Genomic DNA, 22,474 nt, shown 5'->3' on the forward strand with positions numbered 1-22,474 from the left:
GTTCCCAGAGGATGGTCTCAAGGAAAAAATAAATGTGACCATTAAGACATCTGATGTGTTTAAAAAGAATGAAATACTGCCATTGGCAGCAACATGGATGGACCTAGAGATTATCATACTAAGTGATGTAAGTCAGAGAAAGACAAATATGATATCACATATGTGGGATCTAAAAAATAATACGAATGAATCTCTACACAAAACAGAAACAGACTCACAGACATAGAAAACAAACTTATGATTACCAAAGGGAAAAGGGACAGGGGAGGGATAAATTAGGAGTTTGGGATTAACAGATACAAACCATTATACATAAAATAGATAAACAATAAGGATTTACTGTATAACACAGGGAACTATATTCAATATCTTATAGTAACGTATAGTGAAAAATAAGCTGACAAAGAATATATACATATATATGGCTGAATCACTTTGCTGTACACCTGAAACTAGCACAATATTGTAAATCAACTATATTTCAATTTTTAAAAATGATAAAGCAAAACCCCCCCCCCAAAAAAGAAATAAAAGACATCTGATGTGTTTAATGAAGTAATTAAGCTGGGAAAGTGGACACTTAAACAAGTGTCACCAATATGGTATAATGAGTATTATAAAGGGAGAGATTTAGGGAATCATGGGCAACCTAACCTGCAAGGTTTCCCTGGGAAAAAGCTGTGTAACCCAACCAAAGGATGAAAGATGATAGAAGCAGCATGGGAAAGTGAGAGAGAGCTGTGGAAGGGGAAGCTGTGTGTTCTAGGCAGAGGGAATTATTTGTGCAACAGCCAAAGTCAGTGCGAGAATGGTCAGTGCAGGGAATAAAAGGAGATCCAAATGTTTGGAGCATAAAGTAGGAGAGAAAGTGATGAAAGATGACTTGAGAGGTAGCACAAGTTCATGAAGATGGCCTTGTAAGCCATGTGGATGTGGGGGTTCAAGTGAGAGATCAGGGTAGCAGAGGCCAGGATGATTGTCATGGCCATGAAGGAAAGCAGAAGGAGACACGCTTAGGAGGTGGGGTTAAGAAGCTGGTGGGGAATTGCAGTTGGGAAGGGAAGAGGAACCAAGGATGACCCCCCAAAGTCCTTGGCCGTGTGTGTGGGTGGTGGCAGAGTTCGCTAAACTGGGGGACACAAGAGGAGAGGGGGAGGAGAAGTTGTTGAGATGGAGGGTTTCATGAGACAATTAAGTAGGGATGTCTAGTAAACAGTTATATGTGGTCTAGAGCTCTGAAAACAGGTCCGGGTTGGAGCTAGAGACCCAAGAACCATCATGGAAAGAACAATGGAAACTCTAGCAATGAACACCTCCTGTGGGTGGCGTGGAGGGGAAGGAGCCTTCAGAGGGCAAGGAAAGAGCAGTCACAGGAAGAGATGCTCAACTGTGAGACCCTGTGGCAACGAAGGCCAGGGCAGAGGACGGCCTCAGGAAGGACACCGCGGTCAGCCATGCAATACGCTGTGGGTGGGTCCAAATAACCACAAATAATTCTTACGAACCTCTCCTTACCAGGAGTTTCCCTCCTGGAGATCTCAGGGCCCATTAAAACATTAATAAAGGCAGTCCCTCGAGAGCAGGATTTAAGGGGAATCCTGCACGTTGGATAACACACAGATGGGGCGTTTGGAAAATTTCACATTACGATTCCTACCGTATGATGCATTCGCTCGTTAAAATAACTCCTTTGAGGTTACCCTTGTCTCCTTTTCATCTGCTCTTTCTCTGCCCCTTGTTAATGACAAGTCTGAGAAACTCCGTCCAGAAGCCTCTGAGCCTTTCCCCTGCATGTGCCCCACAGGTTCACCCTGAGACCATGGTGATTGTCGGTCACGCCTTGGCCTCCTGGCTGCAGGATCCAGGCCCCAGGAGTCCTCCACAGACACTGGCTTTACAGACCTCGAGCCTCGTGAAAGAAGGCAGAAGCAAGCCCGCCATGGGCCGAAGAAGAGAAACACATCAGCCTCGGAGCTGTGTATTCCTCTTCTTGACACAGGACAGGATTCAACTTTGTTCCTTAAACCTCTGATTCACAGCCATATTCCACTGTATTGAGGGGAACACAGAGCTTCCCTTGCCTGTGATGGCTTTAAAGAGAGACTGCTTTATGTCTTTAAATACAATATTTATCACATTTATCAAAAAAAGAAGAAAGTTTATGAAATCTTCCTGGCTGTGTGCAGGGGTACAGTGTGGCTATTCTGGGGTGTGATCTGGTGCTTCTAGCAAGAATAGGGACTGGGGGACATTTTGCCAGCGTAAGTATTAATTCATCAGCTCTGTCCATCTCAGCCGTCGCTCAGGAAAGAATCTGGCACCTGAAAAAGAGCATTTACCCTTACACACACACACACACACACACACACACACACACACACGCGCACACATTCATCTCTCTGAATGATTAAAGGCCATTTCCAATTTTGCTTCATGGAATACTAGAGCTGAGTTCGAGATAAAATTATAGCGAGGACTTGGGATGTGCTGTGGTGTGTTTGAGGGCACCATGACGTTTGGATCCAAAGTCCGTTTTGCACAAACACATATGGGAAAGGTGGTGTGTGTGTGTGTGTGTGTGTGGTGGTGGGGAGATGAGGAAAATCCCCACCAATGGACTCAGATAATAAATAGCACAAGATCGGATTCTGCCCTGCAAGCCAGCCATGTCTGAAGTTATCTCAGAAGGAGCTGCCAATGAGCATTATTCTGGGGCCTGTTGTGTTGAAAACCACCTGGCTCCCCTCTGGAAAGCATCTGTCGCAACTGTGTCAGGCCCCAGGAGCCTGGGGTTGTGTGAGTGGGGAGAGTCCAAGGCCAGACCACACAACTTCAGCTTCATCTAGTATCATGTCCTCATTGCCCGTAAAGAGTTACTGCTCCCAGTTTTGCTGCTTCCTCTGAAAGCACTTCATTTTTCCATCTCCAGGGGCTCTGAAGCAGGCCTAGCAAAAGTGGGACATGCTTCTGTCTGGACGGTGCTGGCCTTCCATGGTGGCCCTGTCTGGGGCACCTGCCAGATTTAGGGGTAGCAAAGGGAGAGGTCTGGAAGCTGAAGATGCTAATCTTGGTCCCAAAGGACAGGTGTACAGTATTCATGGACATGCCTGGTATCTGTGCCAGCCCCGTGGAGACCTGCGGGGTTAAAGGCAAGAACACTGTGCTAAGCCAATGTCTCCCAAGCAAAGGACACGTTCCACTAGCAGCTCATGTGATGTTTTTGGAAGGTCACTAGACTTGGCCTAACATCTCGTTAGAGCACCTGGAAGAATTATTCCCTTTACTGCTCTCAGCTCACCCCTCTGACTGCAGTCCAGGAGAAAACCCCAGTCTGCTGCTGGCATGCCTTTAACAACTCCCCGGGACTTGTGCAACTTCTTTTTCGGTAAAGAGAATGCAGATCTTAGGCTAACTTCATGGATTAATAATGGATCCGTTTTATTGTATTTCTTTCTACTATTTGCTATTCAGGGTAACTGACAGTGTTAGTTTTCCAGTTTCAGAAATGGGATGGACTTAAAAAGTGAATTGGTTGAGAGGAAATTAATATGCAAATAGCTGTCTAGGTAAGTAATGGAAAACAATTTAAAAGTTGGCTGACAAATGACTAAAGATTGGGAAACAATCTAATGCAAGAAGCCTACTGGACTGGTCGACTCAAGAAGACACTAGAATTTGTAGTGGTGGTGCTTTTAGCAATATACACACACATGCACGCACACGCACACACGCACACACAGAGAGTCTAAGGAGAACCGTGCACCCTTAGGGAGTTAGATAAATTACAGCCGACTACCTGGCTTACCAGCAAAGTCAGTTCAACAGTCTTTAACATTTTAAAATTCTCTTTGGCAGAATCTCAGCAAATTGCTTTCAGAAGTAAATAACAAACACGAAAAATGATCAATCTATGTGTATAACCATATTTTTTTTACCCCAGATATTCTTATCCAGTATGATTACCTACATAAGTCCTCAGACTTGCTTCTGTTTTTAAAAATCAAGTCTGGTCTCGAAGATTAATATTTATCTCCCCGAGGGAAAAAATTGGATGCAGGCTCTGAAGGCACCGAAGAGCTACCATTAACCACAAGCCATGGGTCCCAGAACAGAAGAGAAAAACACGGTTCCTGAGAAGGTCTTTTCAGCTCACTCCCTGGACTCGAAACACTCAGAGAGCATCACTTGTAAACATAAAAGCCAATGACACTCAGTAACACCTTGGCTACCTGTACCCCCAGGAACGGTTCTTCCTTTCTCGGATACCCATACCCTCACTTTTCTAGAGACCTGAGCATATACGCAAGCTGTATTTTTACATAACCATGTGTCTTCCTAGAATAACTTTCCCAAGGTCTCACAGGGACTATATTGCAATGCCTGGATTTAAACCCAGATCTGTTGAACCATCACTGCCCTACAGAGATGTGTTGCCTCCACGAAAGAGTTAAAGACCACTGGGTCTAGTTTTTATAATTTACACTATTCCTCACTGTCAGGCTCAGTGGTCATTTCTCTTTTGCCTATAAAAGACTCCCTTTTTTTATTGCTTATTTCATGTTTCTCTATCATACATAAGGATATTGCCAGGTGCATGAGCTCTGGATTGATGGGTCTAATCTACTGAGAGTGGGCTCTGCGTGGGGCGTGGAAGACCCAATAATCATAATCGTGGCGATTTCAGGTGAACAAACTCAATCACAGCCTGTAGAATTGCAGAGAACTTTGAAGATAAAATACCATAGGGCTTGGTGGAAGAACTTTTGCTCTACATTCCTGACTTCAACTATACGATTAGGTTGTATATGTTCACTAACAGATTAGGAACTAAAATGAGGAAAAATATTTTGGAAGAGAAGTGACTTGTATTGGAATCGGCAGTGACCAATTTCACTGAATAGAGGAGAGGTTCATAGAATGCTAGCGCTGAAATGACAAAACCTTAGAGATTATTACATTATTATATACTAAATAGGTATTATATCCTGTTATATATTATGTATTATTATATGCTTTTCCTCAAGAGATGAGGATAGTAAGATGTAGGAAGTGACTTGCTCACAGCTTTATGAATTTCATGCAAATGCCATCAATTAAAGTGTCGCATAGTAAACACACATCAAGCATAGGAAGGAAGTTTAGCCTTCAAGGAAAACAGCTGTGTGTAGATATCATCTGTCATGGGGCTGACAGAGTTGATGGGTGGGGAACATCCAACATACTGTCCAAATGACTGAGTTCTTGCCTCTCTTACACCCTAAAAAAGGCTTCTGGGGGCTCCCCTGGTGGCGCAGTGGTTGAGAGTTGCCTGCCGATGCAGGGAACACGGGTTCGTGCCCCGGTCCGGGAAGATCCCACATGCCGCGGAGCGGCTGGGCCCGTGAGCCATGGCCACTGAGCCTGTGCGTCCGGAGCCTGTGTTCTGCTACGAGAGAGGCCACAACAGTGAGAGGCCCGCGTACTGCAAAAAAAAAAAAAAAAAAAAAAAAAGACTTCTGGGTCCTGAGTGGATGGGCCAAGTGGTAGAAGAGATGCCTGGGAATGAAAAAATGGCAAGCTGTCTCCAATTCCAACCAATGTACTGGAAAGACAGGTGTGTTCACCCAGATGTTTGGAGGGGATTGGAGACTTTCCTTTGTAGCACTGGTGGAGGGGATGGGCTCATGGCTTCAAAGGGGCCAGATGTGGCTTTGGCACATCTTTTTGTTGGCCTGTATATTTTCTGGTTGTTTGTCCATAACAAATGTGTTCTCTCTGAGATGGTAAGCTCCTAGACCACAGTGACCACGTGTCTCACCAGCTTTGTTTGATGACTATCACGGAGTGACGTTCAGTCAGAAAGCTGAGAACGAGGTGCTGTTTCAGAGGGTTGAGATGCCCAAGCCATGTTCTCCTCCAGCTCCTCTGAGAAAAATCACGTGCCCAAGTGCCTCCCGTGGTTACCCCAGTGTGGGGACAGAGAAACAGCCTAACTGATGGCCAGTGATGGTGAGACCCATTCCGACGACTGGGATGGCAAAGTGTTATGAGCAAATGCTCAAGATTCTCATTCCTTGAAGTAGGGCTCTCGTGAAAACAGGTTTTCTTTCCAGATAAATCCGATTGTCTCCATCATAACTTGAGCTCTCTAATTGTGTTTCTGAGAAAGACCAAAGAATAGCTTTCTCTGGGGATCTGTCAGACAGTCACAGCCCCCCATGGGAGCAGTGACTGGTGTAGCTTTCCCTAAAGAAAGGAGTGGATCATGTATATCTGCTAGTGGTTCCAATCAGCCCAAGGAACCTAGGCTCAGCGACCCTTAAGCAGACTGAGAGAGATTTTGGGCTCTCACCCTTGCCATGACCCTGGCATGCCCCAAGACCGGTCAGGCACCACTACCTCATCTTCTCCTAAAGCAACACCTGAGTCACTAAGTGTTTTGATAAACCCGAGTCAGTCTGTTGTTTGTTTAGAAAATAAATCTACATCCAAGGGAACCTGTTTCTTTTTTTTTTATTTATTTATTTTTGTCTGCGTTGGGTCTTCGTTGTTGCACTTGGGTTTTCTCTAGTTGCGGCGAGTGGGGGCTACTCTTCATTGCGGTGCACAGACTTCTCACTGTGGTGGCTTCTCTTGTTGCGGAGCATGGACTCTAGGCACGCAGGCTTCAATAGCTGTGGCTTGCAGGCTCTAGAGTGCAGGCTCAGTAGTTGTGGCACATGGGCTTAGTTGCTCCACGGCATGTGGGATCTTCCCAGACCAGGGCTCGAACCTGTGTTCCCTGCATTGGCAGGCGGATTCTTAACGACTGTGCCACCAGGGAAGTCCAGGAAACTGTTTCTTTAAACAAAATAATGGCAGACCAACTTGTTATATAGGACAGTGACAGCCTTCTTTCAAGTCACAAATGCAGCCCCCTGCTTTCGCAGCTTTCTTTGACTGCTCCAAAATGCCTGACCTTTACTTGTCTGAATTCTGACAAAGTTTGCACCAGAGAGAGAACACCCAGTCACATGCAGTCTATTTTGTCTCCCAAACTAAAAAAACTAATCTCTGAGGAGATAAGGACCATTTCATATATATTTTTCTGTATTTAGTTGTATACAAATCTTGTGTATAAGTTAAAGAAAAAGAAACAGAGAGCCTTGTGTTATGGTCTGAATGTCTGTGTCCCCTCCAGAATCCATATGTCCTACCCACCAATGTGATGGTATTAGGAGGTGAGACTTTTGAGTGGTAATTATGTTTAGATGAGGCCATGAGGGTGGGGCTTCCACAATAGTATTGGTGCCCTTATAAGAAGAGGGCACCACCAATGTTCAAAGCAGCACTATTTACAGTAGCCAAGACATGGAAGCAACCTAAATGTCCATCAACAGATGAATGGATAAAGAAGATATGGTACATATATACAATGGAATATTACTTAGTCATTAAAAAGAATGAAATAATGCCATTTGCAGCAACATGGATGGACCTAGAGATTATCACACTAAGTGAAATAAGTCAGGCAAAGAAAGATAAATATCATATGATATCGTTTATATGCAGAATCTTAAAAAATTATACAAATGAACTAATTTACAAAACAGAAACAGACTCACAGACTTAGAAAACAAACTTATGGTTACCAAAGGGGAAAGGTGGAGGGGGGCATAAATTAGGAGTCTGGGATTAACATATACACACTACTTTATATAAAATAGATAATCAACAAGGACCTGCTGTAGAGTACAGGGAACTCTACTCAATACTCTGTAATAACCTATATGGAAAAGAATCTGAAAAATAATAGATACTATATATGTATATGTATAACTGAATCACTTTGCTGTATACCTGAAACGAACACAATATTGTAGATCAACAATAGTCCAGTATAAAATAAAAATTAAAAAAAAAAAGAAGAGAGCACCAGAGCTCTCTCTCCACATATACACAGAGCCTGGGTCACATGAGCTTACAGGGAGATGGTGGTCTTCATCAGGACCAAACCGGCTGGCTCCATAATCTTCAACTTCATGGCTTCCAGAACTGTGAGAAATAAGCTACCCAGTCGATGCTATTGTGTTACAGCAACTCAAGCTGATGAAGACAGCTGGGAAGGCTCAGACTGCAGTTTTTGTGGGTATAGCTCTGTGGTATCCAATTCTCATTTTTTAATACCTGAGCCATACAAGCCAAGAGATGAAGGCAGTGGTATTCCTTGCAAGCACTCCTGCAGTGTGGACAGTGTTATTCCTGGTTACGTAGCTCAGGGCCTGGCTCTCTACCCTTATAGAATATTCTGCTGGACACTTATTGTTCTCAAATTCCTTTGCTGCTTAAACTAGCCAGAGTGGACTCCAAGGTCTGCTACTAAGAACCCAGGCCAATGACATGAACAAATGCAGCTGGAAATAAAGGGATTAAACCAGTTTCTTTATTGCAGGATTTCTCAGAGCCATTAAAATAATGTGCTTAGTAAATCTCCAAAAGGGAGACAGAGTGTGTGGCAGTATCTTCACCTAACCTTGGGGGGACTGTCTGACGACTGCATCACAGGACGGATAATCTTGCAAGAAGTTTGCAAAGAACTCTGAGCCTGGTACAAACTGTCCATCCAGTCCTGCTAAACAGAACTGGCCCAGCCTATAAGAGTTACCCCTGATCCTCTCTGTCATTCCCTGGCTCTCTGATGCCAGACTAGCTGAAAACACCCCCTGAAACAGATTTCTTTTTTTACAACTAAAAAAGCAATAGAAACAAAAGGCAGAGGGGGCGACATTTTCCTTTAACCTGAAGGTAGATTTTCACCTGTTTCATCCTCTTTTTTGGGTCCAGTGCTCGTGAGTCAGCAGTTATTTTCATGACTATCTCAACGCAAAACCTAATGAAAGGGAGGACCTTGAAGATGGCTGAGGAGTAAGACGTGGAGATCACCTTCCTCCTCACAAATACATCAGAAATACATCTACACGTGGAACAGCTCCTACAAAACACCTACTGAACCCTGGCAGAAGACCTCAGACTTCCCAAAAGGCAAGAAGCTCCCCACGTACCTGGGTAAGGCAAAAGAAAAAAGAATAAACAGAGACAAAAGAATAGGGACGGTACCTGCACCTCTGGGAGGGAGCTGTGAAGGAGGAAAAGTTTCCACACACTAGGAAGCCCCTTCGCGGGCGGAGACTGCGGGTGGCGGAGGGGGGAGCTTCGGAGCCGCGGAGGAGAGCACAGCCACAGGGGTGCAGAGGGCAAAGCGGAGAGATTCCCGAACAGAGGATCGGGGCCGACCAGCACTCAGCAGCCCGAGAGGCTTGTCTGCTCACCCGCCGGGGCGGGCGGGGCTGGGAGCCTGGGCTCGGGCTTTGGAGGTCAGACCCCAGGGAGAGGACTGGGGTTGGCTGTGTGAACACAGCCTGACGAGGGTTAGTGCGCCACAGCTAGCGAGGAGGGAGTCCGGGAAAAAGTCTGGACCTTCCAGAGAGGCAAGAGACCATTGTTTCGGGGTGCGCGAGGAGAGGGGATTCAGAGCACCGCCTAAATGAGCTCCAGAGACGGACGTGAGCTGCAGCTACCAGTGTGGACACGAGAGGTGGGCATGAAACGCTAAGACTGCTGCTGCAGCCACCAAGAAGCCTGTGTGCAATCACAGGTCACTATCCACACCTCCCCTCCCGAAGCCTGTGCAGCCGCCACTGCCAGGGTCCTGTGATCCAGGGACAACTCGCCTGGGAGGACACAGGGCATGCCTCAGGCTGGTGCAACGTCACGGCGGCCTCTGCCACCGCAGGCTTGCCCCGCATTCCATAGCCCTCGCTCCCCCCGGCCTGAGTGAGCCACAGCCCCCTAATCAGCTGCTCCTTTAACCCCGTCCTGTCTGGGCAAAGAACAGACACCCTCAGGCCACCTACACGCAGAGGCGGGTCCAGATCCAAAGCAGAACCCCAGGAGCTGTGCGAACAAAGAAGAGAAAGGGAAATCTCTCCCAGCAGCCTCAGGAGCAGCGGATTAAAGCTCCACAATCAACTTGATGTGACCTCCATCTGTAGAATACCTGAAGACAATGAATCATCCCAAAATTGAGGAGGTGGGCTTTGGGAGCAACTGTAGACTTGGGGTTTGCTGAATGCGAGTGACTAGTTCCTGATTTCTATGTATATCTTAGTTTAGTATTTAGAGCTTATTATCATTGGTAGATTTGTCTATTGATTTTGTCACTCTCTCCCTTTATATATGTTTTCCCCCTTTCTCTTTCTGCCAGTGTGTATGTGTATGCTTCTACCAGTGTGTATAGGTTTGCTCTTACCATTTGTCCACGGGTTCTGTCCGTCCATTATTTGTTTTAGTACAGTTTTTAGCACTTGTTATCATTGGTACATTTGTTTATTGGTTTGGTTGCTCTTTTTTTTTTTAATTACTTTTATATTTTTTTATTTTAATAATTTAAAAAAATTTTTTATTTTAAAAACTTTATTTTATTTATTTTCTCTTTCTTTCTTTTATTTTTCTTTCTCCCTTTTCTTCTGAGCTCTGTGGCTGACAGGGTCTTGGTGCTCTGGCTGGGTGTCAGGCCTGAGCCTCTGAGGTGAGAGAGCCAAGTTCAGGACATTGCTCCCCCAGAGACCTCCCAGCCCCTTGTAATATCAATCGGCGAGAGCTCTCCCAGAGATCTCCGTCTCAATGCTAAGACCGAGCTCCACTCAACGACCTGCAAGCTCCAGTACTGGATACTCCATGCCAAACAACTAGCAAGACAGGAACACAGCCCCACCCACTAGCAGAGAGGCTGCCTAAAATCATAAGTTCACAGACACCCCAAAACACACCACTGGATGCGGTCATGCCCACCAGAAAGACAAGATCCAGCCTCATCCACCAGAACACAGGCACCAGTCCCCTCTACAAGGAAGCCTACACAACCCACTGAACCAACCTTACTCACTGGGGGTAGACACCAAAAACAACAGGAACTAAAAACCTGCAGCCTGTGAAAAGGAGACCCCAAACACAGTAAGTTAAGCAAAATGAGAAGACAGAGAAATATACAGCAGATGAAGGAGCAAGGTAAAAACCCACCAGGCCAAACAAATGAAGAGGAAATAGGCAGTCTACCTGAAAAAGAATTCAAAGTAATGATAGTAAAGACGATCCAAAATCTTGGAAATAGAATGGAGAAAATACAAGAAATGTTTAACAAGGACCTAGAAGAACTAAAGAGTAAACAAACAATGATTAACAGTACAATAAGTGAGATTAAAAATTCTCTAGAAGAAATCAATAGCAGAATAACTGAGGCAGAAGAACAGATAAGTGACCTGGAAGATAAAATAGTGGAAATAACTACCACAGAGCAGAATAAAGAAAAAGGAATGAAAAGAATTAAGGACAGTCTCTGAGACCTCTGGGGCAACATTAAATGCACCAACATTCGAATTATAGGGGTCCCAGAAGAAGAAGAGAAAAAGAAAGGGACTGAGAAAATATTTGAAGAGATTATAGTTGAAAATTTCCCTAATATGGGAAAGGAAATAGTCAGTCAAGTCCAGGAAGCTCAGAGAGTCCCAGACAGGATAAATCCAGGGAGAAACATGCCAAGACACATATTAATCAAACTATCAAAAATTAAATACAAAGAAAAAATATTAAAAGCAGCAAAGGAAAAGCAACAAATAACATCCAAGGGAATCCCCATAAGGTTAACAGCTGATTTTTCAGCAGAAATTCTACAATCCAAAAGGGAGTGGCAGGACATATTTAAAGTGATGAAAGGGAAGAACCTACAACCCAGATTACTCTACCCAGCAAGGATCTCATCCAGATTCGATGGAGAAATTAAAACCTTTACAGACAAGCAAAAGCTAAGAGAATTCAGCACCACCAAACCAGCTTTACAGCAAATGCTAAAGGAACTTCTTTAGGCAGGAAACACAAGAGAAGGAAAAGACCTACAATAACAAACCCAAAACAATTAAGAAAATGATAATAAGAACGTACATATCGATAATTACCTTAAATGTAAATGGATTAAATGCTCCAACCAAAAGACACAGACTGGCTGAATGGGTACAAAAACAAGACACGTATATATGCTGTCTACAAGAAACCCACTTCAGACCTAGGGACATGCACAGACTGAAAGTGAAGGGATGGAAAAAGATATTCCATGTAAATGGAAATCAAAACAAAGCTGGAGTAGCAATTCTCGTATCAGACAGAATAGACTTTAAAATAAAGACTATTACAAGAGACAAAGAAGGACACTACATAATGATCAAGGGATCAATCCAAGAAGAAGATATAACAATTGTAAATATTTATGCACCCAACACATGGTAGCACCTCAATACATAAAGCAGATGCTAACAGCCATAAAAGGGGAAATCGACAGTAACTCAATAATAGTAGGGGACTTTAACACCCCACTTTCACCAATGGACAGATCATCCAAAATGAAAATAAATAAGGAAACACAAGGTTTAAATGACACATTAAACAAGATGGACTTAATTGATATTTACAGGACATTCTATCCAAAACCACTTTCTTCTCAAGTGCTCATGGAAAATTCTCCAGGATACATCATATCTTGGGTCACAAATCAAGCCTTGGTAAATTTAAGAAAATTGAAATTGTATCTAGTACCTTTTCCAACCTCAATGCTATGAGAGTAGATATCAATTACAGGAAACAAACTGTAAAAAAATACAAACACGTGGAGGCTAAACAATATGATACTAAATAACCAAGAGATCACTGAAGAAATCAAATAGGAAACCCAAAACTACCTAGAAATAAACGACAATGAAAACATGATGACCCAAAACCTATGAGATGCAGCAAAAGCAGTTCTAAGAGGGAAGTTTATAGCAATACAATCCTATCTCAAGAAACATCTCAAATAAACAACTTAACCTTACAACTAAAGCAATTAAAGAAAGAAGAACAAAAAATCCCCCAAAGTTAGCAGAAGGAAGAAATCATAAAGATCAGATCAGAAATAAATGAAAAAGAAATGAAGGAAATGAAAGCAAAGATCAATAAAATTAAAAGCTGGTTCTTTGAGAAGATAAACAAAATTGATAAACCATTAGCCAGACTCATCAAGAAAAAAAAGGAAAAGACTCAAATCAATAGAATTAGAAATGAAAGAGAAGAAGTAACAACTGGCACTGCAGAAATACAAAGGATCATGAGAGATTACTACAAGCAACTATATGCCAATAAAATGGACAACCTGGAAGAAATGGACAAATTCTTAGACAAGTACAACCTTCTGAGACTGAACCAGGTAGAAACAGAAAATATAAACAGACCAATCACAAGCACTGAAATTGAAACAAGCAGCTCATGCAGCTCAACACCACAGAAACAAACAACCCAATCCAAAAACGGGCAGAAGACCTAGACATTTCTACAAAGAAAACATACAGATGGCCAACAAATACAGGAAAAGATGCTCAACATCACTAATCGTTAGAGAAATGCAAATCAAAACTACAATGAGGTATCACCTCACACTGGTCAGAATGGCCATCATCAAAAAATCTACAAACAATAAATGCTGGAGAGGATGTGGAGAAAAGGGAACCCTCTTGCACTGTAGGTGGGTATGTAAACTGATACAGCCACTATGGAGAACAGTATGGAGGTTCCTTAAAAAACTAAGCCATTGAGCCTGCGCGTCCAGAGCCTGTGCTCCGCAACAGGACAGGCCACAACAGTGAGAGGATCACATACCGCAAAAAAAAACACCTAAAAATAGAATTACCATACAACCCAGCAATCCCACTACTGGGCATATACCCTGAGAAAACCATAATTCAAAAAGAGTCATGTACCACAATGTTCACTGCAGTTCTATTCACAACAGTCAGGACATGGAAGCAACCAAAGTGTTCACAGACAGATGAATGGATAAAGAAGATGTAGTATATATATATATAAGCTGATTCACTTTGTGATACAGCAGAAACTAACACAGCATTGTTAAGCAATTTATACTCTAATAAAGACGTTAATAAAAAACAAACAACCTAATGAAAGAAGTCTTTGTAAGAAAAACCACGTGGGAGGGGAGGGGAAACAATCCACATGAAAATCTGTTCTGTTTCACCAGCTATGCATCCTTCCCCTCCTAAGATCATATATTCCACAGTTCCTTAGAGATTTTCCTAAATGATTACATTGTGTTTCAATCTTTCCTATTCATCCTCCACGCCTCTGTTACTTGTTCACTGGGAGTGAAATGGAGCAGAACCCTGTGTTCCCTGCCCCCCTAAGTCCTCAGCCTGCTTTTGTCTGTGGAAAAACTTTAGCCAAAGAATAAGTTTAATCAGAGAAGTGAGAAAATGCAGAAACAAAGCTAAACAGTCAAAGGAGGACAAGTAATAACAATTTAGTCATTAAGCATAGTCAAGGACCTTTAGCTCTTTCTTAAGGGCTTCAGATAATATTCTGAGCCATATCCTGTGAGCTGTCTTACAGACACTGAAACCTCCACCAGGTGGAAGAAGTTAAGTGCATGATGACCAGACTGTAGCCATGACACAAGCTGCCACAATTCCGAGAACTGGCCTCAAGGAAATGGGAACAAACCGACCCTGGAACTGAAGGCTAACTACCTAAAACAATCAAGATGACGCTGGTCAGACGACCCAGGACCAATTGCAAGATGACGGCCAGAGCTGACTGTGCTGTTTCTGCACGTAGCCCCCTCCCTCCACGTATAAAAGCTCTTGCCCAGTGGGTGTAGGAGCGGGGTGTTTTGGCCTTTGGACAGGTGTCCACCCTTCCCCCCCCCAATCCTGGTTGCTGGCATCCAAAACAAAGCAAACTCTCCTTTCCACCAACCTTGCCTCTTTACTGGCTTTCGAGCGGCGAGCAGCCAGACCCCACTTTCAGTTTCAGGAGGACATAGCATTAAAAGTAGGATGGGGCTTCCCTGGTGGCACAGTGGTTAAGAATCCGCCTGCTGATGCAGGGGACACGGGTTCAAGCCCTGGTGCGGGAAGACCCCACGTGCCGCGGAGCAACTAAGCCCGTGCACCACAACGACTGAGCCTGCGAGCCACAACTACTGAGGCCATGCGTCACAAGTACTGAAGCCTGCAGGCCTAGAGCCCGTGCTCCGCAATAAGCGAAGCCACCGCAACGAGAAGCCCGCGCACCGCGACAAAGAGTAGCCCCCGCTCACCGCAACTGGAGAAAGCCTGCGTGCAGCAACGAAGACCCAAAGCAGCCAAAAATAAAGTAAATAATTTTTTTTTAAAAAAGCATGATGCACTTTGAGGTCAGAGGTACCTGATTCACAGCTCCGTCACTTTCTGTTATGGGCACTTAAGCAAGTGCTTAATCCTTCTGAGACTCAAACATCCCGAACTGGATTGGCAAACAAGACTTGTGGGAGGGGCCCTACGTCATGGGGAAGTTACTGGAGAGTGGACAGAGGAGTAGAGAGTCCACCTGTCTTAGAAGAGGAGAGACCACGAGGTCCTGCTGGAAGCCTGGCGCTGCCGGGCTCGGCCCTGGCAGCAAGGAGCGGGGTAAGCGGAGCTCATTACTCCTGGCAGCAAGGAGCGGGGTAAGCGGAGCTCATTACTCACGGGACGCCAATCTCGAAGACGTTGTTCTGGACCAGCTGCTTCCCTAACATGATGATGCTGAGCTGGATGCACAGCTCCATGAGGCAGCCCCCAGGGGCGCACTGCAGGAGGAGGAGAGGAAGGAAGGGGCGGTCAGACCAGGTGGAGCTCGGAGAGGCGAGGGTGCGGACTAAGCCGCTCCATGAAGCAGCCCCCAGGGGCGCACTGCAGGAGGAGGAGAGGAAGGAAGGGGCGGTCAGACCAGGTGGAGCTCGGAGAGGCGAGGGTGCGGACTAAGCCAGCCTGTGGAGGCGGGAAGGATCGGGGCGGGGCGGTGGGGGTGGCAGGGGCACCTACAAACCACTAGCCTAGCCGGGCATGAGACACCAGTGGCTCTACTTGCCTCTTCCATGCGGTAACCGTCAAACACGTAAACGTAGCTTCCAGGTCTGCCCACAAACCTGGAATGGAGAAGTGTGGGAAGAGTTAGGGGAAGAGAGAGGGAGTCAGGACTGCCTGAGGGCATGTCTCCTGAGTGGACCCGCCACTGGCGGATGCTGTTCTTGAAAGGACTGGCCAGGGTGGGTGCTCGTCACCAGGAAGGAGTTCATACCTGCTATCAGCTAACAATCACCCACAACACATAGGGTTCACCTCTTGACTTTTAGTTTTTATTGGAATATAGTTGATTATAGCTGATTTACAATGTTGTTAGTTTTTGCCGTACAACAAAGGGAATCAGTTATGCATACACATATATCCACTCTTTTTTAGATTCTATTCCCCTATAGGCCATTACAGAGTACTGAGCAGACTTCCCTGTGCTCTACGGTAGGTCCTTATTAGTTATCTGTTTTATATACAGTACTGTATGTGTCAGTCCCAATCTTCAATGTATTCCTCCCTGCCCCTTACCCCCCGGTAACCATAAGTTTATTTTCTACATCTGTAACTCTATTTCTCTTCTGTAGATAAGTTCATTCGTAGCTCTTAACGTGGTCAAATTCCAAGGGGAGGGGATTGACGCTGGGTCTGGAATGGGGCTGGGGCACTCTTTGTGCGTGTGCGTGTGTGTGTGTGTGTGAGAGAGAGAGAGAGAGATCATTTCAGAGCCTAAACACAACAAAGTCTGTATTGTCTCTAAGTGCACTATCCTGCACCTTTTTCCCTCAGCTCGTGTCAAGAATCGGGTTCTGATTGCAATTCCTCCATGAGGGCTTCTGATTTCCCAGAAAATGAAGGCCAAGATGGACTAAAGTTGCAAGTGGAGATTCCTGGGACCAGAAAAGAAAAATCCAGACTTCTTACTGAAAATACTTAGAGGAATGGAAGAAGCCTGCCTCATTCCTCTTCTAAGACCTAAGAGTCTACTTTATTGGGAGGTAAGAAGATTGAGCCGATGGGGGAGGCAGAGAGGTACTAGCCAACCATGGAACCAGAGAGGTCATCAGAAGAATCCCACTTTCTTGAAATGTCATCCCCTCACCCATCTATTGAAATCCTACTTGTCCATTTGAGGCTCAGCTTGACTTTCCTCCTTGGTGAGGTCTCCCTGTCTCTGTTCATAATTAAGTGTTCCCCTAATACTTCCTTTGCACCATTTTTATGGTACTTACTCCAGATTACACTGTGCTGTTGCCAAGACTACCACAATCACTATTTATCAGAAGTGATTTTACACCCAGGACTGTTATATAGTAAAGAATATGACTGGTCACTGTCCCTGATCCCTGGGAGGAGCCTCTAAACCCTTGGAATTTCCTGATAGGAGTGTCTTTGTTATTCATGGTGGGTCCCTGGGACTAGACCTAGGTTTATGCTAATGAGATCACTCAGGATGGGGAGGCCAGTGCCGGAAAGACCAACCACGTGATCAGAGAGTTGCGGCTTTGAGCCCAGTAAAAGCAGCCGGACCTCAGCTGGGGGAGAGGGACTGCAGATTGAGTTCAGTCACATGAGCAATGATTCATTCAATGATGCTTGTATAACAGGACCCCAGCAAAAACTGTGGACACTGAAGCTTGGACGAGCATCCCGGTTGGTGACGCACATGGACGTGCCAGGAAACTGACATGCTGAGGACATCCTGAAGACACAGGAGCTTCTTTGCAGGATGCTCCTAGACCCTACCCTACGTGCCTCTCCCGTCTGTCGCTTTGGATTTGTATCTCTTTGTGATAATAACACCCTAATTTTAAGAATAGCACATTCCAAGCTCTATAAGTGGTTCTAGTGAATTATCAAACCCAAGGGGTTAGTGGCTGTAGCCAGTTGGGCAGACCCATCAGTGGCCTGAGAGCCCCAGAGCTTGCAGTACTGTCTGAGGTAAGGGCAGTCTTGTGGGAGACTGTGCTCCTAATCTGTGAAGTCCACACTAACTCTGAGTAGTTGCCATCAGACCTGTATTGCAAGATCTAAGAGCCACTGGCTAGACATGAAATTCCCTCCTGTCACAGTCTCCAAGTTGAGAGACACAAATTCCTCTAAGACTAACCCTTCAGGGCCCAGAGCCGAATCACTGCAGAGTTTCCCATGTTAACAGAATCTGAAGATGCTAATCCAAAATGATTTAGTGCAGCCAGGTGGCAAAGGGAGTGGGGAATGGGGCCAAGGGTGTAAACTGACAATGGAGACAGGCTGACTCCAGTGGAGGGCTCAGTCTTCATGACCAATTGCCCTTCCATGTATGGCACCGAGATACTCACCTCCCCTTGAAAAAGGCCACATAGAAGATGGGTGAGTAGGCATTGACAAACTTTAGCAAGAAAGCCTTGAGTACCAGGCGCTCTTCAAATGTCTGCTCTGTTTTTGGAACCTCTGAAAGAGAAGAGCAAAGCTGATCAGACTGAGAGACAGATTTCTCACCTCTCCAGAGTTGTGACCCTGTGACGTGAGCCATTATCTGTCAGTTTACTCCTTCAGAGTAGAAACTAAGAGATCCATCTCTCTCGCACCTTAGAACTGACTTCATCTGGGAGGTCCCAAGCGGTGTTCCAGGTAGTATGAGGCTACAGAAGGCCAAGCATACATACGATCATCACTTGTCTCTTTCCACTGCCCTCCGCTTATCCACGCAAGCAATGGTTTCACACTGGGCTCCTCAAAGAGAGATCTGGGCAAGCAGAACATCCTCCCACCACCCTTGCTTCATCAAGAGGAATTCAGCTTTTACCTGCATACTTGACACTTCTATGGAGATTTTACTTGAACAAACATCCCTGACAGAAAGCCTAGTTAACCAGTGAACAGAAGTCAAGAAGCAGTAAAAGCTTGTCTAAGGAGATTGCCCCAGGCATACATGAGCCCCCAGGCACCTGTGGCCCTGGGAGGGGACTTGAGAATGAGGAAGCTTAGTGACTACCATCACTATTGTGATCCTGGCCTTGAGTTTCCCCTAAGGCTGAAAGAAGGGAAAGTGAAGAGTTACTCGTCCTGGTCCCCATGAGAAATGCGGTGTCAGTCCTGGAGAGCCAGCAACACTGAAAACTTCTTCATTCTCCAATCTCCCCTCCATCCTAAAACCCACTGGAGTTCACTGATGTTGGCAAACAGTCCTAGAGGCCCTGGCAGGCCATGCTGAACCCATAGAGCTCCCAGCCCCTCTCAGCTGTGTGTTGAGGGGTGGGATGATTTGCTTGTTTTGTTTTGCTACAGAGATGGTTGTAGGAGCAGATTTTAGCATCAGACATATTTGAGTTCAAATGCTAGATGTAATTAGAGAAATGAAGTTATATAAAAAGGATAATGATACCTCCTTCACAGGGTTGCCCTGAAGACACAATGGGAATGCTCACAGAGCAGTCGGCCAGGTGCTTGGCACATAGCAGACCTCAGTAAATGATGTTGTCCAAGACATCATCAGCAGCACCATCACAGTCATCACCATCACCATCACCATCACCATCATCACCATCATCCCCATCACCACCCCCATCATCATCCCCACCATCATCATCATCATCATCATCAGCATCCTCCCCACCATCACCACCATCATCAGCTTCACCACCATCATCATCATCATCCCCATCACCATCATCCCCATCACCACCCCCATCATCATCCCCACCATCATCATCATCATCATCATCAGCATCCTCCCCACCATCACCACCATCATCAGCTTCACCACCATCATCATCATCATCCCCATCACCATCATCCCCATCACCACCCCCATCATCATCCCCACCATCATCATCATCATCATCATCAGCATCCTCCCCACCATCACCACCATCATCAGCTTCACCACCATCATCATCATCATCCCCATCACCATCATCCCCATCACCACCCCCATCATCATCCCCACCATCATCATCATCATCATCATCAGCATCCTCCCCACCATCACCACCATCATCAGCTTCACCACCATCATCATCATCATCCCCATCACCATCATCCCCATCACCACCCCCATCATCATCCCCACCATCATCATCATCATCATCATCAGCATCCTCCCCACCATCACCACCATCATCAGCTTCACCACCATCATCATCATCATCCCCATCACCATCATCCCCATCACCACCCCCATCATCATCCCCACCATCATCATCATCATCATCATCAGCATCCTCCCCACCATCACCACCATCATCAGCTTCACCACCATCATCATCATCATCCCCATCACCATCATCCCCATCACCACCCCCATCATCATCCCCACCATCATCATCATCATCATCATCAGCATCCTCCCCACCATCACCACCATCATCAGCTTCACCACCATCATCATCATCATCCCCATCACCATCATCCCCATCACCACCCCCATCATCATCCCCACCATCATCATCATCATCATCATCAGCATCCTCCCCACCATCACCACCATCATCAGCTTCACCACCATCATCATCATCATCCCCATCACCATCATCCCCATCACCACCCCCATCATCATCCCCACCATCATCATCATCATCATCATCAGCATCCTCCCCACCATCACCACCATCATCAGCTTCACCACCATCATCATCATCATCCCCATCACCATCATCCCCATCACCACCCCCATCATCATCCCCACCATCATCATCATCATCATCATCAGCATCCTCCCCACCATCACCACCATCATCAGCTTCACCACCATCATCATCATCATCCCCATCACCATCATCCCCATCACCACCCCCATCATCATCCCCACCATCATCATCATCATCATCATCAGCATCCTCCCCACCATCACCACCATCATCAGCTTCACCACCATCATCATCATCATCCCCATCACCATCATCCCCATCACCACCCCCATCATCATCCCCACCATCATCATCATCATCATCATCAGCATCCTCCCCACCATCACCACCATCATCAGCTTCACCACCATCATCATCATCATCCCCATCACCATCATCCCCATCACCACCCCCATCATCATCCCCACCATCATCATCATCATCATCACCATCATCATCACCATCATCATCACCACCATCATCACCATCATCATCATCACCATCATGCAGGTCCAGCAGCTCTGCTTTCCACAGCACAGTTGGGCCATCACAGGTTGGATGTCTGTGCACATGACTAGCCCCCTGAGGTTCCAGGCATCATTTCCATGTGATTACTGATCACTTTCTACCAATCAACGGAAAACATGGCTGGTAGGTGATCCTCCTGGCAAGAGGATTCTGCTGGCAGAGATCACCTGTAGGTGATCCTCTGTCCCCACCCCACAGAACCACAGCCCAAGCTTTCTGAGGTCCTCCAGACAATTCTGCCAATAGCATTGCCTGCTAGGGAGTCTGGAGACATCGTCATTAATTCTACAGGAGGTGAGGTTGGAAAAGTCTACCATGATATCCCTCAGCCAAAAGATGGCTTTGTGGGTTTCTCCTTCCTGCCACACATGGACAGACACATGTGCAACCCCATGGATAAAAGTGCTGGGCAGTCGCACTGCCGAGCCCAGCAAGCATCTGGATAATGCCTTGTACTCACCATTTATGGTTAACACTCCCACTTCTGCCAGCTCTTCTTTAATTTACATATGTTAGCAAAGCCCCTTCAAACTTTAACCTAGAAGGCCTTCCCCTCCCTGCTACAAATCCTGCCCTACAAAGAGGCAGGACCACCCTGTTGATTTATACTCATCATGCCCTCCCCGAGCTCCAGATCCACATCCACTTCTTCAACCTCTTTCCGCTCTGACTAAAGGAAACAATTCTGAGGCCCAGGAGGAAGTGCCTGCCATCGAGTTCTAAGGTCACTTTCGGTTTTAAGATCTCATAACTCTGAACCCCGAAGTGGCTATAAACCTCATCACCTTCCCCACCCCCATCCCACCCGCCCCCACCATGTGCGGTTTGGATGGCTTTTTCACAATGAGTGAGGTCAGAGAGATACATCTTCTGAGGGGAACACAGCTGGTGTCAGATGTATAGTACTCTACTGTGCACGTTTATTGAGTTAATGAATGACGTGACATGACATGAAAAAAACATTATTTGGAAGAAGTAAATAGTGAAGTATTTGTCATTTACTAAAAATTCCCTGTCACATGACAAGGAGGGCAAAGCCTAAGGAGGGACCTTGGTCTGTTGGGCAGGATAACGGTATGAAGATATGAGAGGAGCAGCCAGAGAGAGTTAGATTCCCTAGTTAAGAGAAGAGACAGGGGTGCTAGAGGTAGATGCAGGACCCAAAAAAGGCGAGAGCCAGGGCTCTGGGAGGGGGAAGGGCGGAGAGGGGGATGAGGGGGGCTGCTGTGTGACAAGTGGGGGGCGCCTGGTTGAAATGTCCATTAATTTCTGCTGTGTAATTTGTAGTGTGACCCCCTCATTTGCCTCTCCATAGACTCTCCAGGAAAGACTCACTACAACTGCATTCCTTACCAGTGTCAAAGAATCCTGGATGGGTTCTTAGGGGAGGGATGTGCCAAAGGGCTGGGT

General features: G+C 45.8%; 1 protein-coding gene across 1 annotated transcript in view; it reads right to left on the minus strand.

Annotated features, from left to right (window-relative positions):
• The window catches only part of ANO2 (anoctamin 2), a 314,636-nt gene that overhangs the window by 40,652 nt on the left and 251,510 nt on the right, over positions 1-22,474 (minus strand). The window contains exons 18-20 of the mRNA XM_024733224.1: positions 18,248-18,359; positions 15,946-16,003; positions 15,564-15,664 (exon numbers count right to left, since the gene is read on the minus strand). Of these exons, the coding sequence (XP_024588992.1) occupies positions 15,564-15,664; positions 15,946-16,003; positions 18,248-18,359 (271 nt within the window). The remainder of the gene's footprint in view (positions 1-15,563; positions 15,665-15,945; positions 16,004-18,247; positions 18,360-22,474) is intronic.

This window comes from Neophocaena asiaeorientalis, unplaced genomic scaffold (assembly GCF_003031525.2).
Source record: "Neophocaena asiaeorientalis asiaeorientalis breed wild unplaced genomic scaffold, Neophocaena_asiaeorientalis_V1.1 scaffold150, whole genome shotgun sequence".
Lineage (NCBI taxonomy): Eukaryota > Metazoa > Chordata > Mammalia > Artiodactyla > Phocoenidae > Neophocaena > Neophocaena asiaeorientalis.